At 39.2% G+C, this 26,020-nt stretch overlaps 1 protein-coding gene across 5 annotated transcripts in view; it reads right to left on the bottom strand.

Annotated features, from left to right (window-relative positions):
* ADAM22 (ADAM metallopeptidase domain 22) overlaps positions 1 to 26,020 on the bottom strand; it is a 135,308-nt gene that overhangs the window by 23,156 nt on the left and 86,132 nt on the right. For 3 of the 5 annotated variants that reach the window (XM_075048766.1, XM_075048747.1, XM_075048748.1), the window contains exons 8-25: positions 25,717 to 25,787; positions 24,372 to 24,446; positions 21,694 to 21,765; positions 20,499 to 20,665; positions 18,499 to 18,583; positions 17,955 to 18,045; positions 16,008 to 16,059; positions 14,027 to 14,126; positions 10,165 to 10,236; positions 9,442 to 9,534; positions 6,990 to 7,070; positions 6,708 to 6,758; positions 6,359 to 6,422; positions 5,731 to 5,836; positions 4,527 to 4,643; positions 3,662 to 3,830; positions 1,978 to 2,086; positions 914 to 1,004 (exon numbers count right to left, since the gene is read on the bottom strand). In XM_075048766.1, coding sequence (XP_074904867.1) covers positions 914 to 1,004; positions 1,978 to 2,086; positions 3,662 to 3,830; positions 4,527 to 4,643; positions 5,731 to 5,836; positions 6,359 to 6,422; positions 6,708 to 6,758; positions 6,990 to 7,070; positions 9,442 to 9,534; positions 10,165 to 10,236; positions 14,027 to 14,126; positions 16,008 to 16,059; positions 17,955 to 18,045; positions 18,499 to 18,583; positions 20,499 to 20,665; positions 21,694 to 21,765; positions 24,372 to 24,446; positions 25,717 to 25,787 — 1,666 coding nt within the window. Of the gene's footprint in view, positions 1 to 189; positions 668 to 913; positions 1,005 to 1,977; positions 2,087 to 3,661; positions 3,831 to 4,526; positions 4,644 to 5,730; positions 5,837 to 6,358; positions 6,423 to 6,707; positions 6,759 to 6,989; positions 7,071 to 9,441; positions 9,535 to 10,164; positions 10,237 to 14,026; positions 14,127 to 16,007; positions 16,060 to 17,954; positions 18,046 to 18,498; positions 18,584 to 20,498; positions 20,666 to 21,693; positions 21,766 to 24,371; positions 24,447 to 25,716; positions 25,788 to 26,020 lie in introns of those variants that run through there. The other 2 variants (XM_075048755.1, XM_075048752.1) reach the window with 2 other exon arrangements.

Raw genomic sequence — 26,020 nt, 5'->3', positions numbered from 1 at the left:
CAGCAAAACCTACCTTTTTACTATCCTAATCTTCATTATTTTTTCCAAGTGCTTCTGTCCTTACGTATTTTTGAGCTGCCCTCAGCCCACCTCAGTCTAACAAACCAGCAGGCGATGTGCCAGTTTGTTATGCCAAACTGCTGGGGCTGTGTCGCAGCTATAGTACTGCCTGCGGCTGAACCTGCCCTGCCCTCCATGTATGCCAAAGACCTGTGGAGGAAGGACTTCAAGAGCCAGTCTCACCCAAACACAGATGACAAAGTAAGTACCTTGAATATTTCTTTAATATATGCAAAAGAACTAAACCCCTCTGTTTTTAGAAGAAATTCACAAAAGGAGAAAAACTGAAAAAGACCAGTCAGGCTAAAATAATCTATTCTGCCTCTGAGTAAGCGGAACACTGACAACTCTACACCAGGAGAGAACTTGCACCTTATTTGCAAATTACAGATCTCTCTCTCTCTTACCAAAAAACATGTCCGAATTAATTTCAGGTTAAGCCAACTGAGTATAAACATCTGTTTAAGGAAGCCTATGGTTAAATGCTTTACTGACTGACTGAAGGCTAATCTTGCTAAATTTACTTCATTAGGAGAGATATATAATTGAATCAGACTGTATTCTTGTATTTCCTTTGTCAGATACAGCAAAATCATATTCTGATCATCTACAAAAAAAGAAAAGAAATAACTAAATAAGAAATAAATTTCAAACCTCTATCAAGCACTCCAAAACCACATACACATGTAAGAACTGCTTGAAAACTGCTACTACTACAAAAATGTCACTGTATAAATATAATTCAATTTGGATTTTTTAGATTATGTTTTAATTGTTCTTTTCATAGCATAATCAGCTATCAGATAAAATAAAAATATTTTTAACTGTATTAAGAAGAACATAATTTACTTACTTGTAACCCCAACCAGTTATTCCTAAAACGAGAGCCAACACTAAAATGGTGCCAGCAATAGCCCCTATTATTATATTTGTGCTAACAACACCTGGAAACACAAGAAAGGGGAAAAATATACAGGGTTTTAGCAGAAAAATATACAAAACTAGTAAATGCACTGTCTTTCAAAAACCTGCTTAGACAACTTGCACCAGGGTGACTAATTGTAACCAGTGATATATAATCTTGAAGTATAACATAGACATAAAAAGATCATTTGTAAATCAAGCTTTGACCTCTGTGCCCGTTTCCCTTAACTGAACACTTGCTACATGAGAAAGTTGTGCCAGGTATGCCAATATAATGTTATCAATATTAAACTGCTGTAGCTTACATCCTTATAACCTGCCTGGCAAATATATGCTTACATTGGAATAAAAGTGACTTTTCCGTTTGTTTTTGCTCAAATCCCTTCCATAGCTGAATAAAGTAACCAAAACAGACGTTCTGGAAGATGGTAAAACTGTCCCCCCCCAAGGATTTATAATGAAAAACATTTACACCCTCATTTTTCCACAATATATTTTTTCTTTCATATGCAAGATGAATAAAAACTTTCACTCTAAAAATGTAAAAGCCTGAAATTTGTGTGCCAACATTCTGCATACTGGCCATGTAATAAAAAATTGACTCTACAAACAAAAACCAGCCATGTAAGTAACACTGCTTTTTAATCTAGATATGAAAAGTCCCAGCATCTTTTTCCTTATCCTAATCTATCAATATACTTAATAAGGCCACTCAGATGATCAGGACAAGCAAGGTAGAACTGGACACACTGGTACCAGTCCTGAGAGGTGTCCTGAGTGCTTGTGAGTGGCACCGCTCACATCCAGGCCCACATTTGTGACCTCATTCACAGACACTGAGTGCTCCTGCAGTGGGGGGAAGGGAAGGGAATGAGGCTCTTAATGGTGCATCATGTTGTATGCTAACTGAAAGGTAGGAGATCTAGTTTTGTTTAATGAACGTTCCTCAAATCCAAGCTTTTCCAGTTATTGGTAAAAATTATAACAACGTACCTTTATTGATGGCATCTTTATCAAAAAATAGATCATCTTTGATACGAGAACTGCAGTCATCTCCTCCCCAGAATCGGTCACAGACACACTTTATTTCATTGCTACAAACCTGCAGCCAAAAGTGTAGCTCAGAATAAAATCATAAAATTAATCTATTCCCATAATTAATACCTACAGTATAGCTACAGTCATATAGCACTGATTTTGACAGCCTGCAAAATTTTGCAAAACATTTTTAATATACAGCAATTTTTTATTTATATAATAGATATAAATGTACTAAATGTATTATTGTGCTTTATATACAAATATATGTAATATATATTAAGTACATTAATATCTTTTTAATGTAATATATATTTAATAGAGCCATTTATATTTGCTTTGGAGACTCTGAACCTCAATGATTTTATTTTTTCAAAATATGACGAAGTGGTTAATTTCAGACTAAAAAAGGGTTTTAATACAGTGTAAAAGACAAAAGACATTATGAGATGTCTTGGTTTCAGCTGGGATAGAGTTAATTGTCTTCCTAGTAGCTGGTATAGTGCTGTGTTTTTGAGTTTGGTATGAGAAGAAAATTGATAACACTGACGTTTTCAGTTGTTGCTAAGTAGTGTTTAGACTAAAGTCAGGGATTTTTCAGCTTCTCATGCCAGCCAGCAAGGCTGGAGGGCACAAGAAGTTGGGAGGGAACACAGCCAGGGCAGCTGACCCAAACTGGCCAAAGGGATATTCCATACCATGTGATGTCATGTCCAGTGTATAAACTGGGGGGAGTTGTCTTGGGGGGGGGGGGGGGGGGGGGTGTGTGGATCGCTGCTCGGGAACTAACTGGGCATCGGTCGGTGAGTGGTGAGCAATTGCACTGTGCCATCACTTGTTTTGTATATTCCAATCCTTTTATTAATATTGTCATTTTATCACTGTTATCATTATCAGTTTTTCCTTTCTGTTCTATTACACTGTTCTTATCTCAACCCATGAGTTTTACCTTTTTCTTTCTGATTCTCTCCCCGATCCCACTGGGTTAGGGGGAAGTGAGTGAGTGGCTGCATGGTGCTTAGTTGCTTAAACCATGACAGGAGAGAACAAATCCTTTGATCTCAGATCAGCCATAGGGACCTGGACACTGTTTCAAACTCTGTGAGCAACAAAGGGACTCACCAAGGCCACAGAAAAGCCATAGACTGTGCACCAAGCTGAGAAGCTACTACTAGCCAAGAGCCAGCTCACTGCCCTCTGCTCCAGAGCAAAGTAACTCTCAGCCAACAAAATCCAACAACCTCATGAACCTTCTTGGTTGACACAATACAGAGGGAATTAAAAAGAGCATCTGGAAGAAGAGAGACCTAAGTTTCTCAGTTCTTAGACCTCTATATTCTCTAGTACATTGCCTGTGGAAGTATCAATCAAGTTAGCAGAAGCGATAGCAAAAGAATTGATTAATAAAATTTTTGCAAAACTAATACGTACTTACTATGACTCATTGTTTAAGATGCATTAACTGGTATGCATTACGTTTATTTATGTGCCTCCTCCCCCTTTCCTTTTCAAAAGCTTCTCCAGTATAAAGACTTCTAGAATCACGCTGCTGGCTTTTTGAAAGGTCTAGCTAGCACACTGCACAACACCAGATACTCAGCAAAAACATAAAAAAGGATTAAAGAGTACAAGAACATACACCGTGTCCTGAACAAATTTGGCTGTCTGTGGTGCCTGGGCAGGTACTGAAGTTGAAGGCCTCAGTGGGGAGGCAGCGATGCTCAAGGCATACCATGTTCGGCCCGCACGGCGTCCCATTCTCCACATAGCCCAGGTCCGTCTCCTCATCAAGTTTCACATGGCCACCACTGCAAGACAACCAAGAGGACCCCGGAGACTTGTGCTGTGATTAGATGGGACTGCTTGAGAAACTGGGCTCTGGGCTGGTGCCTTCATTTCTGTCTGCGTTATACAATACCCATGACCAGGAAAGAGTAAGTATTAGCTTATTTATCTCACTGGCCCTAACATGAAACAAACCAAAACACAGTATATCTACATCAAACAAACGGTGAAAACAAAGACCATTCTTCCTGTGTAAGAGCTAGTGCTGGATAAAACATTGAGTTTACTTGTGTAGGACTTTGTTTCATCTTACAGTTGTGTGAAGCTATGAGAACACATCAGGTCTATAACTGGGATTCAGCTAACATATGGCAACGTATTAAGGTGCCAGTTAGCTTTGGCAGTGCAGGCATATGTCGCCATAAGTATTTTGAGTATGTTAAGTACTTCACAAACATTAAAGAATGTAAAATCAAGAGGCCAGAGAAGAGCATTATGTCTCTACAGGCAAAATTAACTACTACACAGAGGGGACTGCAAAACAGCTGCGCTTCCTATACACAGTCAAGTTCCTGAAGCTTAACAAAGGTTGAACTAGTTATGTGTTAATAGGAAAAAAAAATTTAACAGAAAACAGTTGTTCTCCACTTAGGATTAAGAAAGCTGCTTTTCCATGCAAGATGGATATTGATCGTTCTGTTTTCAGGATTTCCAATTACCTGCAATTGTAGACTTTTCCAAACTGCAAGATTGATGATGTGATTTCTCCATCAAGTTCTCCAAGTCTAGGCACACTGGATATATTGGAGCACAGAAGGTATCCACAAAGCACATCCCTGCATTGAGAGAATAAACAGATACTCACTGAAAATAAAATTCACTGAAAATGGATGGTCAAAAAAATGTGGTTTTCTTTACTTGCTTTGTAACATGTTTGTTACTCCCTGCTTTTCTCCCACTGACAGTAACTCCCATAAATAATGCCTTGTTTCCCAAGCAAATTACTCTCCTTGGAGCTTAGACTGGGAAGAGTCTTTTTTAAGATGTATTATCAAAAATGCTCTGAGTAATAGCAATCAGGGAGCTGTCAAGAACAAACCACATCAAATTGATTTAATATCCTGTTAAGATATGCTAACTGGCCCATAGAGGAGAAGCAGTAGATACAGGCTTTAAACAAATTCTCATATGACACATACGTAAGGGAACTAGAGACCAAGTTGAATTCAACTGTTGAAGGGACTTGTTGAAGGGACTTTACAACTCATGTGTGGAGACTTGTGCACTGTCTGGCCTCTCCCATATTACTGAGTATTTGTTACTCATAAATTTGTAATGGAACAAAAGTAAGGTTATCAAATCTGCACAGAAAGGTAGGAAAGGGCATTAGTAGGTAGGACTAGAATTCAAATGACATTGACAGAATGGAGAACTCATCTCAAAAACCAGAGTGCAGTTTGATGAGGACTGGCAAAAGGTTAAAAGCTAGGCAGAAATTATCAACTGCATAAACACAGAATGTGAAACAACACTTCAGGCAGCAACTTGCAGGAAAAGACATGGAGGGTTACAATACAATGAAAACTGAACATGACTTAGCAATGCAATGGCACAGCATAAAAAGGTGACCACCACACTGAGACATGAAACCACAGCCTGCTCTCCTCTGCACTGCTAAGCCTTGCCAAAAGTACTAGGACCACTTTTGGTCCAAGTGCTCCCACAGCTTAGATGGTGCTCTCTTGTCAGAGAACATCTCCTCTCAACACTCCTCTCCCTCCAGAATTTCCTGCACTAATGTCTGCAGAAGGCCAGAAGAAGTCTGTTCTGTACAGAGGCTTTGTGAGCCTCTTCATGCCAGCTGAAGAACTTGATCAAGGATAAAAATCTCATACCAGTTGTTTTCAAAATGGATCAACTTACTGTTTATTGCACTGTATCCAAGAGTCCTTGTCTCTTCCACAGTTTCCTTTCTCAGTCCCTTCAATATTCAGCTTCTCATAGCAGTACCTGTCAGCAGCTGTCACTTCTAAAAACAGAAACAAATCTCTTCTAATATGATGAAGACTTTGAAAAGCCAGGTCCTGTGAAATGGCAATGCACAATCAAAGCAAACAGAGCTTCCAATCTGTGAACTGCAGTACCAATGGTCTGCAGGTGACCTGTGAAAATCTGCAGTGTTCTCAATGAAAAGTTTTATGTTGGCACCACAGGACTGTTTTTAAGATTTTGTTCAGATTGACCAGGGTTTATTGGTCCAAAATGTCCAGAAGCCACTGAAATAAATCAATAAATACGAGTACAGGCTCCCTAGGTGGTTATTAATAAGAAATTAAACCTAAGACTTCAGAATAATCACCAGTAAGTTAACAAACACTAGAAAAAGAGCTGGAAAAGAGGATGGAAAGACAAAATGAGGAGGTAAGAGGGGGAGGGACATACAGTCCTAGCTGTTTTTAATGGCTCTGAATATGTCTCTTCTATAATTTTTCTCAGCTAAGGTAATCTTTCAAGCCACATGAACAACTTAGAAACAATAACATTCACTCACTTTCACCCCAGATATATTTACACTGCCGGTCCCTGGTTTTACATCTTCCTCCAAAACAAATACCCTAGAAAGAAAGAAAAAATACAGAAAAAGTTTCAGATAACTTGATTTTCCAAAATATGTATTTGTTTAATATACAGATTTGTCACATGTTTTCTATTGAGGCAACTAATATGCGATTCTACTTTCTGTTCATTTAAATGCTTAGCTCCAAAATATAACTAGCACCCAAAACACAGGAATGTCAGCAAAACTGTCACAGGTGACTTCTGAAGATCTTAAACCAAAATCTATAAAAAACAATCCATAAAAGCAGAAAGAATGTAAAACAAATTGAAGTGCTAATTACCTGCTTGTTATCACATGAATATCCATCCATTTTATGAATATTGGGAGAACACTATAGAAAGAGAAAATAACTAATGGAGTATAGATCTGACAAGCATGGTAGCAAAGCATACAACAAATGGCATATGGAAAATTGTTTCAGTTATCATGCTGGTTTTTTCGATATCATCAGGTTTAATACAATTTTTATACACCTTACTACACAAAACAGTAACATTCACAGTGATTTGAGAGACTTCAGGTGGGTTTTTTTCATCTCTTGGACAGAACATACAAAAATCACCTGACTGGAATTTCCTGTGCAGTTCTCTGCAATATCACAATCATTCACTGCTTCTCGGCACAAAACTCCTTTAGGTTCAAACTGGAAAAAAAGGACAGAAAATTAGTGTCTTGGTTTCTCCATATCTTGCCTTAAATGCAATGCTTTCTTAGAGTTTTAACTAAAATAAAAAATGGGAAACTTTCATGTGCTGACTGAAGTGGGAAGACTTTCCTTTCCCTGGTGCAGACATTGCACCTGTCAAGCCACCAGCCATTTACTGGTGCAAGTGGTACCACACTCTGAGGCACCCCCTCCTGAGTGCATTGAGTGTGGGGACAAGCAGGATAAGCGCTCTCTCGGGACACAGGACCCCTGGAATTTATCAAACCAATACTGCAGTGGCTTGCAGCATTATCTTGACCAGGTCATTGAGCCTTTTTGTGATTATTTTGCTCTTCATAAAACAGGGAGAGTGATCCTTATCTTCTTTCTAGGAATTAATAACACTGCAAAGCTCTAGGTATAAACACTATGGTCATTACAATGCTCCATTGTAGAACAGAAACTATTAATAAATGTACTGAATTCCATACGGTTTGACACCATTTTCTAAGTGACCAGATATTTAACAACGAAAAATCTGTCAGTGACCTAACATAGGCATTTTGGTTAAAAACTTCTGTGCTAAGTGTTAAGACCTGTAAAAGCAGGAAGCCATCCCATTAGTGGCAATTGTTAGTGCAGACCCCTTATTTTCCCTGAAATGTTTAAGGCTGTGATACCCAGTTCATTATGCAGCTCTGTGACTTTTTTTCTGGATCTGCATGCACATACATTTTTTTTGGACAACTGCTAACTCCACAGCTGGCGCGAACAGGCACACGTCAGTGGAAGAGCTAGACTCTGGTATTTTCTCAGCCTTCAGCTTATCTTTTCCCCACCTGTCTCTGGAAAAACGCAGATGGACAGGAATGTTGTCAGAGACACTACACAGGATGCTGGGATGTACACCCACCATGTTTTGCTTGCAATCCCTCCTTCACTCCCGCTTTCAGGCAGGGTATTACAGGGGAAGGTAACCCCAAGTTTGGGAACTGTTATATATGGTCTTTTGAGTTGTCCTGATTAACACCTCCTAGGGACAAGTGTTTTGCAAAACTCTGCCTTTCTCTTCATTGGCTCACCCTCACCACTCCATATGTAGATAAAGCCTTGCCTCCTTTGCAAAAATAATGTAGGTATACAGAAGCTTAATTTTTTTCTGAGAGTCTTTAATATGGTGCCTATGTGACTTGGATACTTCAACAAAATTCACCCACACTGGCAATCTGCTTATTTTTTTTATATTACCTTAAAAAAAAAGAATGTGCTTAGGGAAATGTGATCTGTTCCAGCATAATCTGTGCTTTTTTTAACACTAGGATGAGCACAAAGTCAAAAATTTGGTGCACAGTTATTACTAATGTTCCTCCTAAGGACATGAAACCCTCAAATGCCCACAAAGATAAAAATATCACACATAGTGTAGGGTTCGGCGTTCGGAAGATCTCGCGATGTCACGGAAAGTTAGAGGGTTAGTCGCAGCCTTGTGATGTACCTGTAATCCCGCCTCCCCTTGTTAGTATAAAAGGAATTAATTGCGCAATAAAAGGCGGAAGTTGGCGCTCACACTGTGTGTGTTATCTGTCTCTTTCCCTGGTCCGTGCCGACCAGTGATCTAAGCGTGGCACCTTGATATGTAGCGAATGCTACAACATAGTACACCACAGTTTTAGTAACATTAATAATAATTATCATTATTACTAAATGAGTATAAACAACTATTTGAAGTCATATTTAGCTGGGCTCCCTTACAGCCAAGATCTGGCTAAACCTCCTTTTACTATTTACTGATGTATCAGGAAGAATACCTTATAGTTTACACAGGGCTTGATTCCCTTTACTCAATGGGATTTCAGTTAGTCCAAACATAAGGAGACCCAGGCAGACCCAACTAAAACTGAAGTCAGGTGTCTTTTAAAAGAACACTTCTGAACAATTCTGCTAGCTGCAGGCTGTTGGTTTTTTTTCCTGTATCCTTCTCTGGGGTCTCTGTGGTACTATTTTCCCATTCAGTCTCATGGGGCAAACCCAGAGGAACATGTAAGTGTTGGCAGCGGCACATGGGTAAGGATGTGCGTGTTTAAACAAGGACATCTAATGAAACCTCATGGAAGTTCAACCTGATTCAAACTTGTCTGAAACTAGAAGGCTTTAATACAGCTCTGCATTTGATCACAGTTTGTGCCCCAAGAAGCCAAGCTTAAAAGACAGAATAGCCCCGGACAAACCAGCTTTCAGCCAATCTTAAAAGGCAAGCTTTCAGAAAAAGAATCACAAGGTCTGCAAGGAAAAAGACATGTGCTGTGGTGCCTGTAGCCACCTGGATGCATTCCCTCCAGGATGCTGCAGTGAAGGTCACTGCCCTTACCCGGCACTTCCGACAGCAAAGCCCATTGCTGCACTGGGAGCCTGCCGTCAGGGTGCAAGTATTGCAGCACTCTCCTCCTTCGCTGGCACACTCCTGAGGAATACACACACACTTATAACAGAATACATGGGAAAAGCAGATGAGCCCCAAGCTCTCTTACTACTTCTTGTCTTAGCATGCTACCTGAACAGATTTTTAACCAGGCTTTTAGGCACCTGGAGGCAGAAAAAGGCATGCACTGTGGGGCATGAAGCTGCTGCTTCCTATGCAATATAGGAAATAATTTTTCTAACTCCACAGTGTCAGTTGTTAAATATTGACATTTAGCACTGACGAGGCATGTTCCCATCTAGGAAAATAATTTAACATCTTTTAAGGTCTAATTCTGCATGGGTAGCTGTTACTGTTACTCTTCAGAATTTACGTGGTGATAAAATAAAAAAACTGGCCCACATTGTGTTAAACATGATGGAAAAAGGTAAGGAATGATGAATCGTTTGCCGCAGGACCTTAATATTGCCTGTCTTCCTCCACTTATTGTCAACAGCAGTGATGGGTGGCACTCACATTGTGTTAAACATGATGGAAAAGATAAGAAATGATGAATCCTATGGCACAGGACCTTAACATTGCCTGTCTTCCTCCACTTAATGTTAATGGCAGTGATGGGCAGCACCAAGTCCTGGAGAACCTAGCTGCTAATTTAAAGTACGTTGCACTTACTGCTATCGTCCCACAGTCACACTCTTCTCCATCTTCCACAAAGCCATTGCCACATTCTGGAGGATCCAGAAGCTACAGGGCAAAATCAGAAATCAAAGGGCATGTCTCTCCTAACAGAATCATTGTAATATTTACGCTGTACAACATGGTTTTTTAGCTAGCACTCCAAATGCACTAACTGAAATACAGTACCCACAACTCAGGCAGAAGCAGACTAGAAACAACACAAACAAATGTGCAGAGAACAAACAATGCTGTGAATTAATTCAGCAATACTGCCGAGTCACATGGCATCTTCTGTGCATGAGTGCCATTTTTACAGCAGATTCAGTTTGAGCGGAAGTCACAACCAAAAACAAAAGGTGTGAAAATAAAGGAAGAAATTTAAAACAATATGACATTTTCATTATCATCACAGGGGTTGCAATTGCTGTTGTTCTGGAATTCAAGTGATAAAGGCTGTGTCCCAGGTTGAAGCCTGCATTATAACTTCAGAAAGAATAGCCATAAAAAAAATTGTCCTTTGGCAGTATGTGGCTCAGCAATGCAGGGAAAGGGGAGAGGCTGGGTTTCTTTGGGAGTTTTTGTTGTAGTCAGATGCTTTCCACTTCCCTTTTCCTCTACCACAGTTGGGAACTTTCAGCAGTTTTCCATAAGCATGTGTCACAGGCAAATGAGAAAGTATAGCTGGTGAGGCTTTCTCCTATTCCCTTCAGCTTCCCCACTAAACTGTAACTTAAAATGTCTAAATCTGTATATTTGTAGTAGTACTTTCCTTTCCCAGAGGCAAGATTCATTCACCATATTTTACATAAGATCCATGCTATGTTCTCTTCTAATGGACACTTATACTCCGTTCTTTCCAGTTTCATTGTTTCTGTTTTCCTAAAATTTCTAAAGGTAATTCTTCAAAAAGAAAATAAAATTTTTTTTTTTTCCTTTGGGCATAAGAAAACATAATAGTAGCTTTTATTACATAAATGAGAAAGCATATAAGTGCGTCACCAAGACTAAAATTTTGGAGATTGTCCTCCAAGTTGTCCAATCAAACTAGGATCATTCCAGAAACCACCCTGATTATGAGCCACCTGCACAAGTACACCGCTCGTGGTGTAGAGTGTGTTTGTCTCCGGCTGCTGCCTTTCTGACAGTAGCCCACAGGATGAAGCATCACCCCATATTTCACTGTGCCACAAACCAGCCTGAGGCTTGTGGCAGAGGCTGATGTGCTATTATTAGATCCCCCTCCTGAAATGGAAATTTGGCTGCAGCATGAAATGCATATGTAGAATTTAACATTAAATGTAAGCAAGCAATCATCTTTTAAAATTATTAAAGAGTTGTTAAAACTGCTTGTTTCCTATGTATTTTTCCAGACATCTTAATTTCTTCAGTATTTCTAGGTGTGCTGCACAATACAGACAAGTAGATGGCAGTAACAGAGGGTCCTGCCTTAAAACATTGGGCCAATTTGCTGCAGTACTTAGGGACAGCTAAATATGAAATGCAAGGAAAAGCAAATCGGATAACTTTTCCCCAAAAGTCATGTAATTCATCCACTCATTTGAAAAGTGCATACGCTCAATCTGCTCCAGCAGTCATTGATGTAATTTTCGGGATCACAGCTGATCTTACAGTGGAGCACTGTCGAACACTGTACCTTGTCACATCAGTTTTCCTTTATCTCATTTCTTGAAAAGCAAAAGTAAGTTTGTGTTTCACCACCCTTGCTAGGAAACACATGTCTTTGACAGCCTTGTGAATTAGACAGACATCCATTGACAGTAACTTTAAACAAACCCAAACAACAATACATAAAAGAATCTAAATGACCCTGGCTTCCACATCTAACTTTCACATTTCCACATGCCATTAGAGAAAATTGTAAATGCTGCCAATCTAAACTGAGATGAGAGTAATTGGTTTTCTCCAAGTGACAGATGTGTAAATGAACATAATCACTTAAACAAACCCAAGTAAGAAACATTACACTATGGAAACAATTCACTCAACAAAGAAATAAAACCACCAGTATTTCTCTCCACCTTTAATGAGATGGGAAAAAGCAAACTTCTAAAATGCAGGTGCACTTTAAAGAATGAGAAATCTTACGTCTTATTAACGAATTATAGCGCTTTCTCTCCACTTTAAATAATATATTCTTCCATGAAAAGGAGACCTTTGAGAGATAAGCAGACTCAGCTTATCCAGATTTGATGCCTTCTCTTCCCCTCTCTAACATTTACAGACATTCTGTGGTTGTCAGAAGATGCACTTTTTCTCAGCTGCCCCAGGAGGAACATGCATCACTCCAGAACTGACTTTGTCTTTTACATCTGTGACCACCTTAGCTATCATGTCTTTTTTGCACGTTGGACTGTCTTTCTGCCTTAGCCTCTTTCTTTTGCTTGTTGAAAGACAGCCAATAAATAGATTATAACATTCATTATACAGAGAAAAGAGTCAAGATCATTATCCTGATTACTTTACATTTTAACACATGCTTCAGTAAACGGAGCAGGAATATACTGAAACCCTGCTGCAAATCCTCCATTGTAGAAGCGCTTGCATCTTGGCTAGAGTTTCTTTAGCCTTGCTTTGTATTTATCTCCCTTAAATGTCTCAGTTAATCATTTCATACTCTTTGCATGCTTCATGTGAATATACCTGTTTAGCAGACCAAAACTGAAACAAGAGAAGCAAAGAAAAGGCAAATATTATCTCAAGAGATATTCCCCCTTCTCCTGATTTCCAAGACTCATACAGCAAGACCTCTGATTTCAAACTTCAGAGGCAAATTTGGAGGGGATGGGTCAGTCATTTAAGTGGGTCCCAACGTTTTTGTAGCTTTCCTGCCCCCAAGCCTTTAGGCAGGTAACACACCCTGGTAAATGAGGCGAGGTACAGTGGCACTGAGGATCAGGGGCCAGCAGGGATTCACCAGCCTTCCCCCTCTGGGGGGACTACCCAGCACAAGGCAGGGCTGTGCAGAGCCACGTGCGCTGGCCTAGAACGAGCTAACACAAGGCTAAGATGACCCGAGCACTTCTCACCAGACATGTTTCTCCCCCAGCACACGCAGTTCAGGGGATGTCAGACTGTCAGGTGATGGTGACGGGGACCATGTGGGCAGTGCCTGAGGAATGAGAAGAGTGACAGGCACCCAGCGGCCACAGGCTCTCCTACTGTCTGTCCCCTACTCCTTGGGGGTTTCTCTCCTGCTCTACCTCTTTCAGCTTTAGAAAAACTAGTCCCAGTTTTCAAACTCTGTTCTGAGAATCACTGTAAAAACCTTGTCTTCTCCGAACAGGGAGAGTATCACAACCACTTGTAACCACTGGTGCCTGCAAAGCTGCCACGCTGCACAGCAGCACACCCCCTGCAGAGGCTCTAGGTGCCATATCTTCGTCTTGGGACAGGTGTGAAATAAAAGCAGTCTTACTTCAGCTTCCAGATATTTGTACCAAAAGACATCAGTTCAACACAAATTAGAATTCAAGCTGTGCAAAAGTTTACCAAGACACCTGAAACCTCAGCAAATAAATTCAGCAACATATTGTATTTACAATATTCCAAACAAATTGTGTGAGAGATGCTTCTAGATCAAAGCCTGTGGGAACTCCATTGAACATGAAACCACTTATTAAAAATTTATGTAAATATAATTTCCAATTTCCAATACTACAAACTAAAATCAGCTACTTTCATTCATATGTCACCAGAAAATTTAGAACTTAGAGAGAACCAGAAATATCAAAATTACAGGTGTTATTTTTTCCAACATTATCATTTTCATTCTTCTTGGTTTCATCTAAATTAGAAATAGAGCAGAAATAATACTCAATAATAAGGTAATGCTTACTTTGGTTGGTTTATTGAAAAGGCAGGCCCCACCTCCATTGTTTAAAAATTCATGATACTCTTCAATATCACACTTGGAGAACTTGCTTGGAAGATAATACCTGCAGAGAAATAAGGTAGCAGGATTACTTTCTACAGTGCTTTTTACACTGTATTTTCTTTTTTCAAAATAGGAGGAGATACATAGTGTTATGCTTCAGAAAAAGTACAAAAACACACTGTTCAGAATCAGAGTGACTATCTGCTTGTAACTCTAATTTGTAAATCATTTTGGTAAATGACAAAGAACCTTCAACAATGACACAGAGCTCACGGAAAGTGAGAGGTCTAAAACACTTCACTAAGTTATTTCATGCCAAATACCACAAATCTTATTACACAGTGCGTAGTTCTCACAAACATGACCTGTTCCATTAACAGGCCTGATCTCAGAAATACATTTATTTCTTCCCGTACATACTCGGGGAGACAAAGATTTCTCATAGTTCATTTCCCTCTTAGATGAAATTGCTCTCCTGGCCCACAGAATTTTTATATAATAGAGTTATACTATTTTTAAATATGCTTCTAATAAACATCAGCTAACATTTCAGCTTCCCTCTCTCATGTGCCCCACTGAATAAATTTTATTTGAATACAGAGTGCCAACCTAAGGCGCAGTGCACCACCTAAAAACAAAATGATGCAGAGAATCTTTGCGTGGATCCTTTCCACGGGGAAAGAATTTTTCATGAGATAACTTAAGTGATATTTGTATTTAGGTCCTTAGTCATGAAAGTACTTATGCTTCAAGCAGATTTTGGAATCTCAAGGGCTTTCCTGTATCAGCTCATCATTGGATAAAAAAATATTAGCAGAAGTGCTACACAAAATAATCCTGCATTGCGGAGTGATGGCTTGCAAAACATTATTGGCCTTTTCCATCTCCAGTGTGTATGATTTAGGTCTAAAGACTACAAAGAATGTGGGATTCACCAACCTTCATCAATAAGCTAGGTAAATCCAAGCTTTTTTTGTGTACCTAATTATTTGAAAGATTTGGACTTCAGATAAAGAATTTAAAGACCATTAGATAAGGAATCACTTTTACAAGAATCAAGTATGCTTCTCAGATTGGCTTTTTAACATACTAAATATCAGAAAAAATCCTACTTAGTATGCTTTTAGGTAGACAACGTGAAAAAGGCACACATTCACATTTTGAAAGAGCTTTGATAAGCTTCTTTGTTCAAAATTGTTCTGACCACAAAGCTATTGTGAAAATTTGCAGGTCAGTTTGAAATTAATTTATAAATTTGGAGCACTGTCTATGTCCAAAACTAGGCTATAGTTTAATTCACACACATGACAAAAGACAGGCCTGTAACAAGAAGAATTAAGGTCTGAATCCACATGTTAGAAAGCATTAAATTTTATCTAGCAGCAAAAAATTGCTGATTCACTAGTCGCTAGATAAAATCTCTCCAGTGACATTACATGTGGATACAAGCATACTCAACCTCCAATGGGAGCAGTTTTTCTAACATTAGCACACAAATTGGGGGGTAAAAAATTAGAGATATAGATGAAAGATTCCAAAAGAAACATTGAAAATGAGGCATACTTAAGAAATTTGATAACAGGATTTCAAAAATTAGGATGTGTCATTGTTTGTTCCCACAACTCAATAGCAAACTTGCAGGAGAAAAGAAGCTAAGCATGCTTCTCATTCTTTGCAATGACCTGGCTTGGCTGTTGAGCCCTGTGCTTTGTGAGTTAAACCAGCAGTCACCAAAAGTCCTCACATATCCTCTCATTAACGCACTTATTTTCACATTTCTTTGAAAGTGTCTTTTCTATGTCTCTTGTACAGCTAATACCTTACTTTCTCAAAAATGAGTCACAGAAAATATTCTGCTGAACCACAAAAGACCAACATTTTCACACCTTTACTCTAGGTCACTGTAGGAAGGGCATGACTTTCCTCTAGTGAAATGCCTTACCCCGTGTCTCCCATTATGCATCCAGACCACGTGTCCTCACACTTACACTCACCTGACAACAACAAGAAGAAGAAAAAATTACATCTTGAGTCTTGTGAGTCCAAAATAATACATTTCTTATCACAAAAACCATGCTGTAGTCAGTTCCATTTCATATTTAAACACAAGTTGAAAAGAATAATTTGCTGGCTTATTCCACACCTTAGTTTAAGTGTATCAGTGCACACTAAGAACTTTTCTTTCAATAATTATACATGATTCTATGCAATCCTGAGCTTTGAAAATGTGTCCTGTTTTTCTTTCCTTCTCTAAAGTGAAGTTAGGGGAAACTGCAGCGTCAGCCTCCAGCACTTGCAAATCATGAGTCAGCTCTCCCACCTTCTCCTGTGTCATGATATTTGATTCCCAAATTTTCAGAGTGAAAAAAAAAAAAAAATAATCATTTTAACCCTTCTTCTAGTTTTTTAGTTCTCTTCTTCAACCATGCTAATGCGACTGGGAAAATCTTTGCTTGGAAAAAAAAACCCAAACAATAATGCACACAAAAATTAATAAAATGGTCAGTAAACACAAGCCAGTACAGCAGGATCTAGCAGCTTCTTCCTCTGCTCTCCCTCCCTTCCCTGCCTGCCTCCCTTCCCCATGTGACTCCCCAGCAGGCAGAGGGTAGCCCTCCCTTCTGCCCTGCCAGGCTGCCTGGGATTGCTTTACTCTGGTCTCAGCCCTCTGCTTTCAAAACTGTGTCTTGTGTCTATTTCTGTACATATGCTTTGCACATATACTTTCTCTTTCTGCAATTTGCCTTACTGCAATACATGAACATCAGTTCATTGCTTCCATTTTAAAAGTACAATTAAAAAGGAAACGAGGCTCTGTCCAACAGTTGCATTCTCTTCCTTCCCCACCAAAACAGTGTCCTGCCCCTCTGCTCAGCTGTAAGAAAAGGAATCACCACTATTACCATTTTCACTTTTACCCTGCCCCTGTATCAGGTAAATAATATGCAGCTGGAAAATGAATACTGAACATACCAGTAGCATAGAGCATCTGTCCTACATTTCTGAATATTTTTCAAATAAAATTATGTAAACTGCAAAAAACTTCATATGCAGATGTATCTCTGCATTGTACACTGTCTTTACAATGCCTGAATCACCTAAGCAGAGTTCTATTACTCAATATAGTAATTTATTTTTTTAAATATAAGCCACATAAGTACACATGATCCAATAACTAAGCACTCCAATTCATCATCTAAATTGTTTCAAAACTGTATTATTATTTTAATTGTATCAAGCTGGGACTTCATATAACATAGAAGTAGGGAGAGTGAGGTGCTTGGGGTGGGCAGGGGGACAGAGGTCTGAATTAGCATTGCAGGTAAATAGGGGTTACTAAGAAGTTGAATACCAAAGTTACAGCAAAGAAATGGTAGCAGTAGAGTGGCAAATAGAGGAGATTAGGATAATCTACAAGAGGAACAGGAGATTTGGGTAATCTATGAGAGGCATTCAATCAAGGCAAACGAGGAAAAAGCTATGTTGTCAAAACCATCCTGTGTAACAGGATTGAGGTGGCTCCTCATCATCCCCAGCTCTAATAATATATGTTTCTACCTTTGTGCTGTAAGATGGCAGCCATTCAGTCTGTGGGTGTGACATCAATCTCCCTGAAATTAATGGAAGTGGCAGACACTTTTATGATTTATTTTTAATGAAACGGTGACACCAGTGCTGCCACTAAGTATGGGCAGGGGGATATCACAGCATTTAAATAGAGGAAAATTAATGATATGTCAGTCCCTCATTGTGTTATTACAAGAAAAATAAAATATCCCAACATTCTGAGAAACATGGCGAAAAAATACATATCAGGGAGACACTGATAAGATCCTCCATCTTTTAAGATTTTTCTCTTGAGACAGAGTGAAAAAGTAAACAACGTTACCACTTATAAGTTTTCTTCTGTCTGAGAAAATGCCAATGTTTTGGGCCAAGGTCTGTGCCAGGGTAACTGCCATTAAGTCTGGTTTTCCAAACTGAAAGAAACAAGCAAGGTAGGAACAGTAATCTGTTACATACAGGTATCTCAGATACAAGTGAAGCTTTTCTCATTTCAAGGCAATAAAAGGCAAAATCAGATGCACAGTGTTATGAGTTCTTACTTCAGAGCAGCTAGATAACGGACAAGTGAGGAAAACTAAATGCTGGCTTATGGACAAGTTAAGTAAGAGAAAGTCTGTTTCTTTCTAGCCATTGTGGCTGCAAGTATGAATGACGGGATATTGCAGAATCTGCTGAAAAGCGTATCTGAATCCATATCTGACTTTATTCGCTCATCACTCTTCATTGAAACATCCCTGCATAGAGCTGCACTAAAACTCTGCATCAGCAAACAAGCAGCAAGGTATTTTGGGGAACACAACTGCGCTGATAAATTCTGTGCAGATAAATTTTCACCACTTTTTGCTCATACCAGTATCCCCACCTACCTCATTCACACCTCCGCCTTTAAGCAAGGAGCAGATTCCACCAGTGTGGGCTACACCACTTCGACTGCTCTGAAATCGACTCCCCCTTTGACAAAAAGGAAAAGAAAAGAAAGTTTACCCTGCTCAGTCCATGAGTTTTGCACCTATCTATCCCAGTATTTACCCTGACTGCAAACTATACAAAAACAAAATGGGAAAAACAGAAAACAACTCACAAACCTTACATGACAAATTATCTCCAGAAAAGTTATACCAACTTCCCTCCTTCTTCTCAGACTACCTAATATAAGAAATCATAAGAAGGGGACTATTTTGCCAAACCACCTGAATCTCACCAGCCTTTTGTTTGCTGACATACTACTGCAGCAAGTGACTTCTGCTGCACATGCTACCGACAGAGCACACGAGAGGCCACCACACTGCCAATGCATGGGGGACTAGCAAAAAGACACATGTCTGGCTGGGCAATGCTGATGTGGTAAAACTCAAAGGGAGTTGCATTAGCAGCTCCCTGATGCAGAGGTAGGTGAAAACTCCATGGAACTGCAGCTGATCTCATCCAAGGGACAGACACACTCTGAGCCTAAATCTAATCATCTCTTTGGTGCTGACCACGTCAGCATGAATGACTGCGCGTTACTGGAGACAAAATATACTCTGCTCCACTTCAGAGTACTAATCCATCCAAGCTGTGGCAAATTGTTTTTTTCAAAGGAAAACAGAAAAACATCAACAAACAATACAATGGTCCAACTGTGCTGGAGGTGGAAGTTCATTTGTAACCACTGTACCATCACACCAGCTAACCTCACCTCCCAACTTAGCCGTGTCTCACTCACAGACACAATTTCAGAAACTGATATTTCTAAACAATCTATGAATGCAATACCTCAAACACCATTGGTGGTGGTGTTATGGATAGCACTGGAATTAGCATTACAGTGGTATCCCAAGTCCCAGTCACAGGGCAAATAGGGCCCTCTTTGTTCTAGCCAATCCACAAACATTCATAAGAACAAGACTTTCTGCTAAGAGCTTACAATATCACCAGAGAAGATACGCAAAGGATGTGGGAAAACCTGATTCCCATTTTACAGATGAAGAACTGAGACACAGAGAAACCAAAATCTGCGAGCACCACTTGCAGATCTTACTAGGTCTCTTCATGGAAGAAGTCAACGACAGTAATTAAGCACGTGCAAAAATTCTGAGAGGGTGGATACTGGGAATGGGTATCCTGGCACCCTACCAGAGTCATGTTAAAGTGAGGTGTTTAGGTTAAGTTTATTCATATAGGCTCCCATAACAGTCAGCAGAGAGGGATAAGGGCTCCAACAGAACAATTCATCTAGCTTGTCTCATGTGCATCAAAAATCTCAGCCATGAACCTCTCTTCTATTTTCATAGATATATTTTATTACATCAATCTTATTTCCAAAACAATTAAGATATTTAGAGAAAGTAACATTCCTCCCAGCTTATTCTTCTTGTAGCACATGTCGCTCTGGAGAACAAACTGTTTCAAGGATCTGAAACACTTCAGTAATCCTGCAGCATGCAGGTCATTCAACAAAGTAAAGCAGGCCACAGTGCTTTTTAAGCAGGAAACCTTATTGGTTTCAAAACCAATCTTCTGCTTTTAAATAATACAACAGGGCTGTCTGTGCTCTACTGCCAAAGCAGCCAACCTCCAAGGTGGAACCATGCATTACTTTCCAGATAGCTGCACTTGCGGAGTAGGTAATTGCACAGAATAACCAAGGATTACAGTGCATGCAGCTCGGGCTTAGTACGTTAAAACTAAAATGAGTCAAATCTCTAGTTGCACTGGCAGGCAGTTTGTGCATTAACTTTTTCCCACCTCCCCATCAGAAACATTATTTTCTGAATTATTGTGGATTACATACAAAACAGAAAGGAGATGCATCAGCCACTTGTGATAAGCAACCCACAAGGAAAGAAAAAAGCCCAGTAATAAAACATCACATGAGGTTACGTACGAAAAAAGGTGAACTGCGTCACTTTTCTCTCTGATAAAATCCCTCCTATATTTCATAAACTCACGTAGGGTCACCAAGGGGTTTTCAGATATGGTGAACTTGTTATCAGTAGCCCAGGTTTCCATGGCAACCAATACTATCCTGGTGTTAAGTTGTTCTTTATATATCTAGTACATTAACAGAATGAACAAATATGTCAAATAGAGTAAAGGTGAGTTTTACCCCTTTTTTTGTAATAGCTTGCATTTTTATGTAACTAAGTATTTAGCTTGTCTAGCACACTTTACGTTCTCCCAGGTGATTTTATCACACTTAAAACCAACAAACAAACATGAAAACAAAGTAAAATCTAAATTTTAGGCCTGATTCTTCAATCGGCTCTCTCAGGCTGCAAAAAGATCCCTTGCAGGTCCTACACAGGCAGAAATGCATAGAGGGAGATGGGATTTTTCAAAAATTACTACAGAACTGTTCCAAATAGTTCAAAGATTTGGAATTAGCGGATCTTTTATAACATCCAGCTCACCCCAGTGACACACGAGGGCTCTCTTATACCAAATAGTGATCTATAAAACTACAGTTTTCACTGTTACACACCTCTCTACAGGACTATTTAACCACATGCTGGCTGAATCACGAAAAAAGGTCCATCCTTTCAATGCTGGGGTTTAACACTCCAAACCAAATACTTGCAAAAGGGGGAACTGCATTTTTCTTTTTCTAGTAATACTTTTCTGGGGTGAGGTGCAAGAGCCAGCAGGTCATCTAATTTAGCATCGCAAATATAATCCACATAATTCACCTGCACATATCTATTCTAATTCATTTACTCAAATGCACTTTTTTGGGGAGAAATTTTACTGCATTCTAATTTCAGATTTCTTTTGGGTTTCAGGTTGTCAACATAGGAATCCTGTGTTAAAAATTGTCATATCTAAGGTGCTCTTTAAAACTCAGACTCAAGGGATTGATCCAGCAGGATACTTAAATGTTTGAAGTCACAAAAAAATCTCTTAATGCTTTATGTTAGACAAAGGCTATATAGGTGGCTGACTGTGGTTCTAGATGAAAATTTGTGATCTTCACATATGTTATTGTTAGGTATACCACAAACTGACATCTCCTGCATCTATCTGCAGGAGAATCACATGACTCATCTCACACGTAAAAGAACATTTAGTTGAGTGATACTTACTAAATCTGCCATGTTCACAACTGATTTAGCATAGCTGTTTGTATGGCCGACTGACAAGCGGTGCTTTTTACACTGCGAAACAAACAGAAGCAAGTTACATACACAGACCAGAAAAATAAGCTTCATTTCCAAAAAAGCACGAACTAAAAAGCAACTACATCAACAGTAAAACCCCTGTGCAAGGTTTGGTCTCCTGTGCTGAATGTAATATTAATAAGCAATAGTAGAAAATTCCTCAGAAATGCACATTACTGATATACTTTAAAACAGCTCTTGTGAGGATGTATTAATTCCTGTTTGGAAAGTACTCTAAGATCTTTACTGAAATTGGCAATTTTAAAGTTAATTCCAAATGCCAACATAGGAATTAGCAACACAACTTCCATAGTTGAGACTCCTTTAGAGGTGTTACCCCAAGAGTCTATCAGACTTCCTATTTTTTTTCCAGTTCCCTCTCTCAAGCTGTCTTCTGGATTTCTTCATGTACAATTTCACACTGCCATAATGCCACAGCAACTGGCTCAAATCACTTTAGCAATCAGACTGCAATAGCACCTTTACTGGAATCTGTAATACAGTGCTATAAAGATGACACTGAAGATAGCTGTCCAGATACTCCTATCTGCAGAAAAAAACACTTACAAATGAGCACCATGGGTATGAAATTCACAAGTATCTTAGAAGAATTTGGCACAAATGGGCCAAGATTTTCAGAAATGTTTAACCATCTTGTGCCCCATGATGCTCGATTTTAGAGTGAAAGTTGTCCATATTTTCTGGAAGTTATGATCTTTCAGTGGGCAAGAAGTACCCAGCAGCTAGGGGTTGGGAAAGACAAGTTTTCAAGCAGGAATGGGGGAAAACCCACCAAAAATTGGAAAGATTCGCTTACTAAAAAAAACCAGAAGGACAGGACTGTGAAGCTAAAAATAGCAGAAAGGATTAAATGAAAAAATTACAAAATAAATGGAAAACGAAGCATAGGACTGAAGCGAAATAAGTATACTACTCAAGTCTCTATTTGCAACTAAACCTCAAACTTTAGGATGCTTAGAGACAGTGGAGGCCTGCAGAAATGTTTTAGTATACTAATTTATAAGCCCATTTCAATGTTTGCATTTTAAAAGCTTTATTCCCCGACTGGAAGCATTGGTTGGACAAGCAGCTGAGAGGGCAGACAGGAGGGCACTGCATCCCTCGCAGAGGTGAGTGGCCCAAGGGGGCTGGCGGGATGCAGCTGGCTCCACGGACCAGAGGAAGAAGCACAAGGTTCATTGCTCCCTCTGGAAGCGCATGGGGAGGGTGAACAGTGAAAACAGCTCTGACTCTGTGGGGTGTCAGCTCCATGCTGAGTGCACCCACAGTGCCGCATTGACTGCACGCATAGAGAGTAATCCAAATACAGACGCACACAAGCCCAGGCCGTGGGGAATGGAGTAGCCCAGAGCATACGACACTTCCTTCTGCCAGGAGGAAATTGTTCAGCTTCTTCGACCATAGACATTCACTGGCATTTGCTTCAGAGAATAAACTCCTAAGGAGACTGACTCTCACAGTAGCTTTAATTAACCAAAATTAGGAAAGATTGTCCTTGGGGGAAATCAGCCCAGACAGATAAGATCCCAAGGGGAAACTTGTGGCTGCAGGTCTTCAGGATCAAACCCAGTGACACCAATTTAGGGAATTCTGCATCCAGTATTGTCCATTTTAATCCAAGAATTTATTGCTATGCTAACCAAACTGAGCTGATGGAGGAGTATGCTGTCCAAGGACAGCGGCACATTCCTTGTACGCTCTGATGTCTGGTTTTGGCAATTTGGGTATTGATTGAGAGAAGCTGCACATTACAGAAAGGGTAGATAAAATGTATAGATATATTTTGATTTTAAAGCCATAAAGGACCATAAAATCAACTCATGTCACCAGCCAGAGGGGCACCACCAGTCTCTGAATTTTATCCAGTTACTTCAAGATCGAATCCTATTGTTTCCGTTTGACACCACCACATCTTCCAGAAATACACTGTCTGGATTGAAGACTGTTAGTGATGGAGAATTCACTATTTCCTTTGATATTCCTTTCATTAATTATTAATCATCTTCACTGACATAAATCTCTGCCTTTTCCCACTTGAATGAGCCTGGTTTTTCCTTCAGTACACTAATCTTTAATTATGTCTCTTTCCACTACTTTAAAGAGCCTATTTATGTTCTCCCAAAGAAAGTATACAAGCTTAACAAAATAATTTTCTCTATATTGATTTGGACGTATCAAAAAAATGTAGTCACTATTAATCTCCCCATTGTCAACAGCTGCTACACAACTGTAATAACTGCATTATTGATTGCTGAGTGGCTACAACTAAGATAAGTGCTCAAGAAAGCCAGAAAGAAAATCATCAGCTTAAGTCACACTGACATTCGTTACTTCATGGCACAAAGCTTTAATTTATGACCCTTCTTTCTGATACTTAGGCCTGGTTGCATTCTTGGTGAAATTACCTTGCCAAAATTCAGAAGCAACTTAATCAATGGTTAATGAAACCATAATCTCTTCTTTTAAGGGCATACTGAATTTATCCTGGCCATATATTGTTCATTATTGTTACACTTTATGGACCAATTAAGACAATTTGATGTTAATAATAGCTGTAAGATGGTGAAGTGTGTCAGTCTTACCATTAGATGATCATTTACAATCATTAACTCAATGTATTTTGTTTCCTCTTCAATTTTACGTGGAATCTGACGAACCTACGGAGAGCATACAACTGTAAGAGTCTAAGAGTACAGAAAGAGTGTAATTGGTAATTAGAAATGGTTTCAGAAACCAAACTTCTCATGCATACATTTTTTCTATTGTCTTAATTCTGGTCTCAGATATTGATGAAACTTCTGGTGCTTAGTTGCATCATTTCAAAAAATACTTTCACCTCCACCAGGAGATTCATATGAACTTAAACGATGAAATCAAGTCTTTCAATATCTAATCCCAAGTTTAGCTTTTTTTAAAGAAAGAGAATCCTCAGTAGGGCCTATATCTCTAAAAATGGCTTGTGTCGGCTATAAACTTTTTTTTCCAAAAGGAAAAAAAGAGAAAGGAATCCCTACTGCATTCTTTATGAAAAATCTCTGTAACAATTCTATTATTTATTCGCACACTGGTCGATTCACATAGTGAATGTAGTACTCACCTCTGTGTTAAGCTTACTTGGCATTTAGAAACATTTATGACGCTGCTTCTTCATAGTGTCCTTGTTTTCCTGGGTTTTCCAGGAGAGTTATTACATCGTTATGATTTAAAAATGCAGAGTAATGGCTAGTTTACAGAAAGGCAGCAAACCAGCTGATATAAAGTAAGACCCTCAAGAACAACGTCTGGAATTTCTCCAATGTTTTTCTCACTTCTCTTTTGCCTCTGAGAGGCTTGCATTAGTTACAGATGTTAAAGTCATCTTCCCTTCCCACTGCTCTCAGTATTTCATTTTTGCCTGCACTGTTCAGCCCCCTGACCTGGCTTTGTTTTGACCTGTACCATCATTTGAGCTCCATACCTAAAATTCAAAGAATTGCTGCTATCGTTCCAGGGTACACGCAAACACCTGCACTTAGTGGCTCCTCCACTTCAATAAACAGGGAATGAACTCTCAGTTTAGAATATTTATTTAAAATCAAAGTCAAGTGAGATAAAGTAGCTACTTGTCACCACTGCAACACAAAAAATATTTGTAAATATTTCATTCATTGCGAGTTTCTGATAAAACTCTATACTCAAAATGAGAGAAAATATTTTAGCTGCTTTTTTATTTGCAATTTAGCAGTGTTTAACAATTTTATAACTCTTTAGGTAGGCAATGTCCAAGAGAACCCAACAATGTTTTGTCAACATTAGATACCTCTTTTTGTAATAGCTGTATTGGTATAGAAACCAGCAGCAGCAGGACTCCATCAGGACAAATTAATTCAGCAGACACAAAACAAACTTGATGGCATATTACTTATAAACAACCATACTGGCACATACCTGCCTTTTACTTCTTTTGTGTCTTGGCTTTACAACAAACTTCTGGGATGTAGTATTCATTTGCCAGAACTCTAAGCAGAAAACACAGGCAAATACATTGACTGTTTACAGGAATATAGCCCAACAATTGGTGACCCTGATGCCACATGACAGTAGTATGGCATTCTTCCACACATCAGATGCGGTAACAACTCATTTTTTCATGTTTCCAGATAGCAAGGAGGCAACGTTACAGATGCTTCCCAGTAACAGGGTCCTTATTAAAAACTCTACTAGTGATAATCTAGGTCTGCTGAAACAGATG

Source organism: Buteo buteo, chromosome 2 (genome assembly GCF_964188355.1).
Source record: "Buteo buteo chromosome 2, bButBut1.hap1.1, whole genome shotgun sequence".
NCBI classification, from domain to species: Eukaryota; Metazoa; Chordata; class Aves; order Accipitriformes; family Accipitridae; genus Buteo; species Buteo buteo.
This window is presented reverse-complemented; position numbering and strand designations above follow the sequence as displayed.